General features: G+C 42.9%; 1 protein-coding gene across 6 annotated transcripts in view; it reads left to right on the top strand.

Moving 5' to 3' along the window:
• ACTN1 (actinin alpha 1) overlaps nt 1–12,708 on the top strand; it is a 130,812-nt gene that overhangs the window by 72,217 nt on the left and 45,887 nt on the right. For all 6 annotated transcript variants that reach the window (XM_073348446.1, XM_073348445.1, XM_073348450.1 and 3 more), the window contains exons 4-5: nt 10,193–10,279; nt 10,904–10,991. In XM_073348446.1, coding sequence (XP_073204547.1) covers nt 10,193–10,279; nt 10,904–10,991 — 175 coding nt within the window. The remainder of the gene's footprint in view (nt 1–10,192; nt 10,280–10,903; nt 10,992–12,708) is intronic.

The following is a 12,708-nucleotide window of genomic DNA, read 5'->3' as shown; positions in this document are numbered from 1 at the left end:
GAGGGGTATGGCACCTTTAGCTCTGCCAGGGTACTCCATCCCCTGCACCTCCAGCTTTGCCAGTGGATTCCAACCACCCTGCACCCCAGCCTTCCTGTATCACAACACTATTCCATGGTAACATAATTACCCTTCACTCCAGGCCCTGGAGGTGAATGTGGTTACAGAAATGGGAGGTAACTCGCATAGAAACGTTTGCAGAGCAGGGAGTGAAGACTTTAGGGCTTGCAGTGGGAAGCGGAGGGTATAGTACGGGAGGGGGCTAGGTTGGAGAAGGGGATGCTTTGAATGGGTCAGCCGCATGGTTTGGGAGGTGCTCTGAAGACAGCACAAGGCCAATGGGTGAATTTTCCAGCTGACCCAGCTACATGGGAGAAGCCCTCCCTTTGGCGTAGGTAGTTCCTTCGCTGAAGTGCAACAGCAGCAGCGGTGCAGCTGCGCCACTGTAGCATTGTAGGCGTAGACCAGCCCTGCGTCCATGCAGAGTTAGGGCTGCTTGGTGGTAGGTAGGTCGTCCCCTTGCAGAACGCTGAGTCGAGAGACACTCAAACTTCTGAAAATCAAGAAACGCAGAGTTAAGATTTATGGGCTGCCTTAACTTCCTGGTTTTCAGATATTTGAGTTTTGCTGTAACCACCAAGCAACCTAAAAACTACAGTAAAGTAGTTTTTTGCCACTGAATATGTGGTGAGGCTTAGCCCAAAGGACTGCAGTTCATGGAGTAAGAAGGTCTAGGTGCTAAGTGAAATGCATATACATCAGCATTAAAAATGGGCCTCTGCTGTTAATGTCCCTGGTGTGACAGTAACTCTGCCCACTGAAGGGATTATGAGCTTTCCGGTGCAGGTATTTTAATAGCCTAAATTAAGACTTCAAAAAGTCAACACATCAGCAAACTAGAAAATAAAAACCATGAGGCAGTCAAAATGCAACTAACACAGCTCAGGAAAACAAACCATAAACTCCTCAAGCAGGTGGGACTGAGCTAGGAAGTTATCCAAGTAGCTTACTACAAAAGGGGGGGAAACTTTGGCCAGGCAAGTGCATTTCTCACCCTAAAACAGTCCTGCCAGTCTCAGAGTAAGGCTGCCATGTGGCATCCAAAGGACCTGATACCAGGCATGCATGCTCTCTCTCTGTATATCTGTATTAAGCAGCAGTTTGTTATTGCCCTTATCTGTGTCTAAACCTATTTATTAAATTAGACAGAATTGTTTCCCACCCCCTTCCAAAAAAGCAAGCCCAGGAAGAAATCCATGGGAAACGGTCAAGCATGGGCAAATGATGAAAATATTCTTTGGTGACGGCTGAGCCCCACACTGATTCCTGGCCTGGCGCTCTAGGTGCGGGAGGGAGCAAGCATTGGAGAAGGAGCCCTCCCCACACTGATTCCTGGCCCCACATGGTGGGGAGGTCTGGGGGTGGAAGAGAGGGAGCAGGCTTGGATATTGAATCCGCCCCACACTGATTCCTGGCCCCACATGGTGGGGAGGTCCGGGGGGGCAAGAGGGAGAGCAGGCTTGGATATTGAGCCCACCCCACGCTGATTCTCAGGACTGTGCAGATGTGAAATCCTGGGGGGTGGGAATCGGCAGGGGGGAGGGGGCAGGGGGGCAGTCTTGGTTTTATCAGACACAAGGCCAATGGTAATATTTTCCATGATATTTTTCTTACATTCCAACAAATATTCTCTGGTATTTACAAGCCAAACAAAGCATTGTGTTGGTGCACATGAACCAGAAAATGGAATTGACTTCTTTATAAACAGTAACAGAGCTGGCTGCTTTTCCTTGTCGAAGCTGAATGAAATGCATTGTAAGCAAAAGGAATAACCAGTGAAACCTAACCACAGCTTTTACAACTATCTTCAACTGGTAACCTCAAGCATCACTGTTAACCTTTAAAAATGACTTAATTGGAGGCTGTCTGATTGGGGCACTCGCAGTACAAGACAGCTGTAAAAATCTGGGTCAAGGGTGTTGTAGCCAGGAGTGACTTCCAAATGTTTCTTTCTTTGACATTAAAAATCTCATTCTGCAGAGGTCTTTCTTTGATGTAATAGATTCCACATTGGGTATGATATCAGGATTCAGTCAAGTTCAAGAGGGCCAACTTTAACTCCTCACTACTTGCATTACTGTACTTGCATCTCCAGTGTAGACAGAAAACAATCCATTTCTTAAACATGCGAGGCTTGATTCTTCTTTTGTGTAACCCAGTGTAACTCTGGCTTCAGTGGAATTACTCCTGATTTAAATCAGTGTAAGAGAGATGAAAATCCGGCTCAAGGAATGCAACAATATAAAAGGTGCCATCTGAGCAAGATGTCTGCTTAAATCCTGGACAGCACAGACCTGCAGACAGAAAGCAGAGTAAGGGTTTGTGTCAGTTCATGAGCAGCGGAAAGAGAAAGCAAGGAGACCTCTGCACTTCAGCATTTACAAAACAGGTTATCTATCTCCACCTCCTGCCCGCCGCAGTTGGGGAACTGGGTGAGCATGTGAAAGGGCTGTGTGGCATGCATACCCACATGGCTGATGCCCAATGGTCTGTCCTCGGAATTGATCTGTCACCAGTCCATCAGTAGTAGTGTGCCTCCTATAGACCTCTGCTTGAAGGCTGTTCTATATTTTTTATTTGTCCTGTTAAGATTAATAAAACGTGGGAGTGACCTCAGGGCTCGTTGCCTTTTAATGTGCCTCATTTTGATCAATGCTGGCATGTTGATGGACACTTGTCAGAGTGGTGTCTATTTAACTTCCTAATTGTATCATATCCTATCCTGCCAATTATCCAGACAGCAGCAAACTGCTTTTGCAGTGGCTGTGTTCTGGCAGGTGACTCGTATAAATGGCCAGGAGGGAAAATTAATTATTTTGACCCTGCTTCTTACCACTGAGGTTAGGAGAGAAGAAGAGAGCATGGTACCTATGTTATCCAGAGGGTCAGGATTCCTGGATTATGCATATGAAAAGGGTGATGGCATTTCAAACTCCAGATCTCCAGAGCCAGCCAGTCTTATTCCTGAAGAGTGACTATTTGTCAGCCTTTAATTGGCTGCCAAACAAATGGATGGAGGTGCTGTAATTTTTGCATATCTTGTTAAGAGTGCATGGTGTAATAATGGGGGTCAAATGGAAGTGCATTTACTGGTGCAAAACATTTCCTGCCATTAGCAGCAATGCCTCATCTGTTTTAGTCTCACATTCAATATGGGTATAGATCAGTTTAAATCACATGAATAACATGCACTTGCGGTTACGGTTTAGAACAGCCGCTTGGTGTTACTAGCGGAAGTGCGCAAATAATTCTTATAGCACTCACACCTCAGAAAAGCGTTACAAAGCCTAATCAGGCAATTGGTTACACAGCAGGAGGCACTCTCTGATCTGATCATGAGCCCTATAATATCCCACAGGTTTCAGAGTAACAGCCGTGTTAGTCTGTCTTTGCAAAAAGAAAAGGAGTACTTGTGGCACCTTAGAGACTAACCAATTTATTTGAGCATGAGCGAAGTGAGCTGTAGCTCACGAAAGCTCATGCTCAAATAAATTGGTTAGTCTCTAAGGTGCCACAAGTACTCCTTTTCTTTTTATAATGTCCCATAGAAACTGCTCTCAAACTGTTCCGTGTTAGCTGGGCTGATGGGGAGCAAACATCCAGAGCCTTTAATTAAACAAGTGTGAGGTTGCTCTGAATGATTACATTTAACTCCTTTGTCACTTCTATGGTGTCAAAGATTCTCTCTTTGTAGTGTGGAACCAGCAACTCCATGCTGCACTGTGAGCTTTGCTCCCTTATGTTAGAAACAGCGATAGTCCAAGGGCACCACATGAATCCTATAGTGGAATGAACTTGCAGCGTACCCTGGGCACTAGGAACACAGCTGTAGGAGAGAGAACAAGGAGTACTTGTGGCACCTTAGAGACTTAACAAATTTATTTGGGCATAAGCCAACACCTACTTCATTAGATGCATGCAGTGGAAAATACAGTAGGAATATATCTATATCTATATATCTTGTACAGAGAACATGGAAAAAATGGGGGTTGCCATACCAACTTTAATGAGACTAATCACTTAAGGTGGGCTATTATCAGCAGGAGAAAAAAAAACGTTTGTAGTGATAATCAGGATGGCCCGTTTCAAACAGTTGACAAGAAGGTGTGAGTAACTGTAGGGGAAAAATAAGCATGGGGAAAGAGTTTTTAGTTTGTGTAATGTAAACACTTCCAGTCTTTATTCAAGCCTAATTTAATGGTGTCCAGTTTGCAAATTAATTCCAGTTCTGCAGTTTCTCATTGGAGTCTGTTTTTGAAGTTTTTTTGTTGAAGAATTGTGACTTTTAGGTCTGTAATTGAGTGTCCAGGGTGGTTGAAGTGTTCTCCGACTGGTTTTTGAATGTTATCATTCTTGACGTCTGCTTTGTGTCCATTTATTCTTTTGCGTAGAGACGGTCCAGTTTGACCAATGTACATGGCAGAGGGGCATTGCTGGCACATGATGGCATATATCACATTGGTAGATGTGCAGGTGAACAAGTCCCTGATGGTGTGGCTGATGTGATTAGGTCCTATGATGGTGTCCCTTGAATAGATATGTGGACAGAGTTGGCAACGGGCTTTGTTGCAAGGATCGGTTCCTGGGTTAGTGTTTTTGTTGTGTGGTGTGTGGCTGCTGGGGAGTATTTGCTTCAGGTTGAGGGGCTGTCTGTAAGCGAGGACTGGTCTGTCTCCCAAGATCTGTGAGAGTGAGGGATCGTCCTTCAGGATAGGTTGTAGATCCTTGGTGCACTGGAGAGGTTTTAGTTGGGGGCTGAAGGTGACGGCTAGTGGCGTTCTGTTACTTTCTTTGTTGGGCCTGTCCTGTAGTAGGTGACTTCTGGGTACTCTTCTGGCTCTGACAGTCTGTTTCTTCACTTCAGCAGGTGGGTATTGCAGTTTTAAGAATGCTTGATAGAGAGAGAGCTCCTGTTAGTCTCTAAGGTGCCACAAGTACTCCTTGTTGTTTTTGCTGATACAGACTAACACGGCTACCACTCTGAAAGCTGTAGGAGAGTGAATGGGCTAGGATCAGATAGCTTCATTGGAGTAGGTGTGACCACTGGCTTCTTTCAGTAAGCTGGCCAAATTTGTACCCAAGGTGCTGGAGGATGTACTTGTGCTCTAGAAGGGAAGGGTGTCTGCCTGCCCGCTCTTTGCTCAGAGCAGCAATTATGTAAATTGTATCAGAAAGTCTTTAAAATGGTAATATTAATTACCTACCTCATGGTTTTGATTGATTTTGTTAGTGTTTGTAAAGCACTTTCAGGATTAAAAGATGCCATATGTTGAACTGGAGTCAACTAAAATAAAAAACTAGCAGGAGTTTCAGGTCTTAAACCTTCTCCTGTGTCCTCCTGCCAACTCCTGTGGTCTTTACACTCTTAGTTGTGTTTTTTCCCCAAATGTTTCTCTCCTCTTGTTTTGGAAAAACCCACAGAAAATGCTGTCAGATGTATCAGATAAACAAACTGAACACAATGGTGCTATTTTCCTTCATTCTTTCTGAACTGCAGGCATCTCAGGTTGTAGACATCGTTTGTAACAAAAGTACAAAAATACTCAAAGGGAAGTGTGTTAAATTGACTGTGTCCTGGAGCTCTTCAAAATACTAATATCTTATGACTGGAAAAACTTGCTGTAAACTATTTCACATCATATTTTTTATTCTTTCCCCCCCTCTCCCTGCACTTCCTGAGAGTGGCACTATATGTGAAAGAAAGCATAGAGTCAAATATCGTAACAATTTTATATGAATCAAACTGTATCATAAAATCTCTCTAGATGGAAATTCCATGCTTGAATAATAAGAGTATAGCAGTAGTGATATGCTACCAACTAGCTGACGGGGATGTTGATGGTGATTGTGAAATGCTCAGGGAGATTAGAAAGGCTATAAAAATGGAAAATCGGCAATAATGGAGAATTTCAACTATCCCCATGTTGATTGGGTACGTGTCACCTCAGGACGGGATGCTGAGATAAAGTTTCTTGACGCCACTAATGACTGCTTTTTGGAGCAGCTAGTCCTGGAATCCACAAGAGGAGAGGGCTTTCTTGATTTAGTCCTAAGTGGAGCACGGGATCTGGTCCAAGAGGTGAATATGGCTAAGCTGCTTGGTCATAGTGACTATACTATAATTAAATTAAACATCCTTGGAGGGGGCGGATAACAAAGAAGCCCACCAGAGTAGCACTTAACTTCAAAAAGGGGAACTACACAAAAATGAGGAAGCTAGTTAAATGGAAATTAAAAGGAACAGTTACAAGAGTGAAATGCCTCTAAGCTGCTTGGAAATTTTTTTAAAACGCCACAATAGAGGCTCAAATTTAAATGTATATCCCACATTAAAAAGAATAGCAAGAAGACCAAAAATAAGCTGCCATGGCTAAACAACAAAGTAAAAGAAGCAGTTACAGGCAAAAAGGCATCCTTTAAAAACTGGAAGTCAAATCCTACTGAGGAAAATAGAAAGGGGCCTAAACTCTGGCAAGTGAAGTGTAACAGTATAATTAGGCAGGTCAAAAAAGAATTTGAAGAGCAACTAACAAAAGACTGAAAAATTTCAAACAGCAAAAAATTATTTAAGTAAACCAGAAGCAGGAAGCCAGCCAACCAATCAGTGGGGCTGCTGGACAATTGAGGTGCTAAAGAAGCAGTCAAGGATGATAAGGCCACTGCGGAGAAGCTAAATGAATTCTTTGTATTGGTCTTCACTGAGAGGATGTGAGGGCAATTCCCAAACCTGAGCCATTCTTTTTAGATGACAAATCTGAGGAACTGTCCCAAGTGAGGTGTCAATAGAGGAGGCTTTGGAACAAATTGATAAATTAAACAGTAATAAGTCACCAGGACCAGATGGTATTCACCCGAGTGTTCTGAAGGAACTCAAATGTGAAATTGCAGAACTAATAACTGTGGTATGTAACCTATCACTTAAATAAGCTTCTTTACTGGATGACTGGAGGATAAATAATGTGATGCTAGAGGTGATCCTGACAATTACAGGCCAATAAGAGATGACGGGGGTGGGGGGGTAATGATAGAGGTCTATAACACCCTGAATGGTGTGGAGAAGTGAATAAGGCAGTGTTATTTATTCCTTCATATAACACAAGAACCAGGGGTCACCCAATAAAATTAATACAAACAAAAGGAAATAATTCTTCACACAACGGACAGTCAGTCTGCAGAATTCATTGCCAGGGGATGTTGTGAAGGCCAAAAGTATAACTGGGTTCAAAATAGAATTAGATAAGTTCATGGAGGATAGGTCCATCAATGGCTATTAGCCAGGATGTTCAGGGATGCTATCCCCATGTTCCGGGTGTTCCTAGGCCTCTGACTGCCAGATGCTGGGACTGAATGACGGGATGGATTACTTGATGACTGCCTTTTTCTGTTCATGCCCTTTGAAGCGTTTGTCATTGGCCACTGTCGGAAGACAGGATACTGGGCTAGTTGGACCATTGATCTGTCCCAGTATGGCCATTCTTATGTTCCTCCTCTCTCTTCCCCCTGCACCTCCCCCCCCCCAAAAAAAACAAAACCCAACCCCAACCAACCAACTAAAACAATCCTACAGGAATTTAATTTGCAAGGAAATCTAGCAATGAGCAAACTTGCTTGTGGAAACTGGTCAGGAGTGTGAATACAACACATGGTCATGCTCTTTTGTGCTATAACAAAGTTCTATGCATATTTTTCCTGGGCATTGAGAGTCTACTACTAGAAAGATTCCATCCTAGATCGGCACCATAGTCCATTAATGTATTGTGAGTGGGGAGATGTGTGGGGAAGAGGGGTGGAGGGGAATGTGACAGCATATCTGTTTTAGGATTTGTCAAAAATTGGGAAATCTCTATCAGTACAAACCCTTATTGTAGACCTGCTTCTCCATTGCAAAATAGGGATTGCATCCATGAGGTTTACCCTTGTAAAGTACAAGGGATTGTCATATCAGCAGAATTGCCAATCTCATGCATTCAAAAATCACAAGATTGGTTTGAAATCATGAGCCTTCCAAAATAATGGATTTGGGGTTCTTTTTATTTGCCTTCTGGTTTTGGAACCTTTAAAGATCATGCTTTCCAACTTTTATCTGCAACCGCACGGGCTTACTTTTTTTTTTTCTTTCTTTAAAATGAAAGCCAAGATTCCCATGCAATCCCATGACTCCAGTAGCTGGCTACGAGAGAAAAGCCAAGTATTGTGGGTCTCACAATAAAATCAGGAGGGTTAGCAGCCGCAACCAATGCGAGCTTCGCTTGCACCAGTGTGAGACAGCTACACAAGGGGTTTGCACGGGGCAAAGACTAACTCTGCCAGCTCTTTTGTTAGGCTTAGGCCCAAAACAATAGGTTTATCCAACCCTTTTCTTTAGACGTCTTAAATTAGAAAAAACAATGAGGAGTCCTTGTCGTACCTTAGAGACTAACAAATTTATTTGGGCATAAGCTTTCGTGGGCAGATGAAGTGGGTTCTAGCCCAAATACATTTATTAGTCTCTAAGGTACCATAAGGACTCCTCATTGTTTTTGCTGATACAGACTAACACAGCTACCACTCTGAAACCTTAAATTAGAAAGACGTTTCTAGTCATTTTAAAGTTGATTGCGTCTCAAACATTTCCCATGCAATGCAGGAAATAGCAGTAGAACAAAAAGGAGAAACTGACTAGTTTAGTTTCACTGTCCAAAAATAGTTGGTGGCATACATTATATGTGATTCTTTCAGTTTTGTAATGTCTAGTGCTAGTGCCAGAGGCTAGGTATCCTAAAGTGGCTTTTTAAAAACGTTGACAATGTTTTCCTCTTAAATGGTGTGGAATCTTTTTCCCTGTCAAGGGTCAGAGCATTAGAAACAGCTATGTGGTACGTCATTTGTATTACTTGGCACTAATCCAGAAGCAATTGCAAACTCTTTCTGAACCAGCTGCTACTCTCCAGAACTTTATCCCAAATTCTAAACGGATTATGTCTCATGCATGCATGGGGTCTGTTTCTAAAGCCCATGAGTTGTTGATCACTTGCCGATTTGCATTGCAAAAGGGTCCAGTGAGCAATAAAGTACAATCTGCTTCACATCTTAAGTTAATATTCTGCTTGAGTGGAGTATAACATGTGCCTTTTGCTGCATCTGCAGCCAGATGTGTATGCAAGGTGTATGCACTTTGATGGCGACATGCTTCTGATGGTTTTTGGCAATTATATATCTGAAAGTAGCCCTACATAGATGCAGTCTGAAGACCTGCACTTACCCAGGAACTAGCCATGTTTCATTTATAATCTTGGTGGGTATTTGTCCACAACACTAGCTCTTAGGGTTTAGTTACACGGTAAAGATTCACCACATACACTGGTATAATTATACTGGTATTTTAAACTGCTGTAGTTGCATCAGGTATATAACTCCTCTGCGTGGACACTCTTGTTCTGGGATATGAGTAACTTTTAAGATAAACTTTTTCAGTTTAGCTTAAACAGATTCTAAAGGCTTGTTTACTCTACAGAGCCCTGGCCATTATAGCTATGCTAGCAAACCCCCTTAGTGGAGATGTAATGTATATGTTGGCCAAAAGCATAGTTCTGCTAGCTAAGCCAGCTCCTCAAATGACATTAGCTGTGCTGACAGAGGCACTTCCCTGTCGACATAGTTGAATTTACGCTGTGGCTTTTGCTGGCATAGCTATGTCAGCAAGGGAGATTTTTGGACCAGACTCCTCGTCACCATTGTTGTGCTGGCAAAACTTTGTAGCATAGACCAAGCTCTAAATGACATAAGCGAAACCAGAAAAAGGCATTCTTATACTGAAATAAGAGTGTCCACTTGGGAAGTTACACCAGTATAGCTATAGTGGTTTGAATGCACTCCTTACCAGATACCAATATAACTTTCCCATGTAGATAAGCTGTTGTATTGTCAGCTTCTACTTAAAAGCTCCGTAGTAGGATTGAGATATATCAATGGAGTTTGTGGAGAGCCTGCCGGGCTGTATAAATTTAACTTGAGAACCTTACCCTGCTGGAAACATTCATCAGATGGAAGTCCAGCTCTTAGATCTGTAAAAGATAAAGCTCCCTGTGTTTCCTTGGTCAGGCTTCCACTGGGGTTTGCGCACACGACATAATGATTTTGTTTTTTTCTGCAGAAATTGTGGATGGAAATGTTAAAATGACACTTGGAATGATCTGGACCATCATCCTTCGCTTTGCCATTCAGGATATCTCTGTGGAAGGTAAATCTCAGAGCCTCCATCTGCTGTTCAAGAATGAGCGAAGGTGGCTTTGGTTGGGGAACAAATAGCTGTGTGCCTTGCCGCAAAGGAGATCCAGTTTCAGGGGTAACTGAATCAGCAGAGGACATACCCTGGATGACACAATGGGGCCCTGAGATCCAACCTGCCCTGAACTCTGACCATCCTTGCTGGCCAGTTCATGGCTTGATATGGATATCCTGGGAGTCTTCATATGCTGCTCCTTGGAGTGTATTTCAGAGAAGTCGGGAAGGAAAGGGGAAAGGTTAAACCTGGCAATGTGCAGTGGATCTTGGACTCTAGGACATTTCCTGCTGGCTGATCTATGGTATTGCATGGAAATATCGACCCGTGCTAGGCAGCTAGCTCCAAAATGCCAGGTAGACCTACCCTGAGAGAAATAATGGTAAGAAATCAGAAACCTGCATAAGAGATTCATCCTAGAAGAAGGAAGTTAAATGAGAAACAGAGGTATGCCTCACTGCTGGTTCGAACAAAGACACTGGGTCAGAATGAATTGGAAACACTGTTTTACAGCCTATGCAAGGGATCAGAAAATTCCAGGAAAAAATAGGTTAATCTGTGTCTCTTTTGCTTTCTCTCTAGAGACATCTGCTAAGGAAGGGCTTTTGTTATGGTGTCAGAGGAAGACAGCTCCCTACAAAAATGTGAACATCCAGAATTTCCATATCAGGTAAGGTTGGTTGTTTTTGTTTTTTTTTAAATAGTATTTGGCTTTCTGATCCTCGTATGTTCATAGGGCTTTTGACACTATTCAGCATCTGGTGTAACTAACCTCTCAAAGAAGTTCTGAGACTAGTTGTTGTTCTGATATTCTGTAGGAGAAAAGTAGCACCTACTGATTTGCCCAATGTTCCACAGCAAATCAGTGGCAAACCCCACAACAGGACCCAGTTTCCCTGCCTCCCAGTCCCTTTCTCTGACTACAAATGCTGCCTTTGTCAAATACTTTGGAGCATTAAGCCCACTGACGACTCTATCGGTGTTTGTAGGCTGCTTATGAAATAGTACTTCCTGAGTGAAGCTACAAACATTTTTGGGAGAAATTTCTTAAGGTCACGTCTATATTAGAAACTTGTATCTGTATAGTAATGTTGGTTAGGGAGGTGATTTTTTTGGTTGGTTTTTTTTTGTTTATTTTTTAAACAATATTTCTGTACAGGTAAAAGCACTCACGTAGACGAAGCTATACTGGTATAAGAGTGATTTTGCTATTACAGCACACTTTGCTTGGAGAGCCTGTTTAAGCTATACCTGTAAAAGCACTTTTTTGCCTGTCCCAGTAGAGCTACCTCAGCAAAACTTTTCTAGGGGGGTCTAAGTTTGGGATCTGTTAAGCTATGCAAGTATCACCATGGGGGGACCCTGCTAGTGGGGGTGATGGTATAAAGTTAACGTTAAACAAATCCTTACAAAAAGCATAATGGTGCGGAATGATCCTGTCATAGTTGGACGGGAGAGGAGGACAAATTGACTAGGATTGCCAGTTTTGTTTGTTTTTTGTTTTTTTCCTTTTCCTCCACCTTTTGAGTTCTACTAAATAAAAGCCCATCCCTCTCCACAGGCAAAATATAGGTAATCTTTTGTATTAATCTGACATTACACCGATCAGGGTAGATTGATTTAAATCATCAAGTGTGAAGCCTTCATTTAAATAATCAGTATTAATTAACTTTTCCATTTGTACTTCAGTTTTATTTTTTAAAGAAAGATGAATTCTTATTGGTTGATATAACCATTAAAATGTGTTTGATTTACAACTAAAACAGAGCCTTCACACTAGATTGGGTACTACTTTTTGCTATGTAGTAGGGTACACTATTGGTATACATTTATTTAAGCAATTATACAGCATAAATATTTTCAGATTCATTTTAATTGTACGTTTTTAGCATGTTAGAAAATGGTGAATGATGGGTGGAGTCATAAGAATATACATAATTTTGAGAACTGAGCCAATCAGAGCTCAGGAAGGGAAAAGCTATAAAATAGGAGTATGAGACCACCCAGATGGGCTCAGTGGGTGATCCCAATGAGGTTGATCAGGGCGGGCAAACTTTTTGGCCTGAGGGCCACATCAGGTTTCCAAAATTGTATGGAGGGCTGGTTAGGGGAGGCTGTGTCTACCCAAATAGCCAGGCGTGGCCCAGCCCCTGCCTACTATCTGACCCCCCCCCCCCCTCCCCTGATGGCTCCCTGGGGACTCCTGCCCTATCAACCTGTCCCTGTCCCCTGACCACCCCCGGACATCCCACCCCTGCTGCCCCATCCAACCCCCCCCACTCCCCCCAATTCCTGACTTGCTCCCCAGGACCCCTGCCTCATCCAACCACCTCTTCTCCCTGTCCCCTGCTGCCCCATCCAACCCCTTCTTCTTCCTACTCTCCCCC

The sequence above is a fragment of the Lepidochelys kempii genome, chromosome 6 (genome assembly GCF_965140265.1).
Source record: "Lepidochelys kempii isolate rLepKem1 chromosome 6, rLepKem1.hap2, whole genome shotgun sequence".
Lineage (NCBI taxonomy): Eukaryota > Metazoa > Chordata > Testudines > Cheloniidae > Lepidochelys > Lepidochelys kempii.
This window is presented reverse-complemented; position numbering and strand designations above follow the sequence as displayed.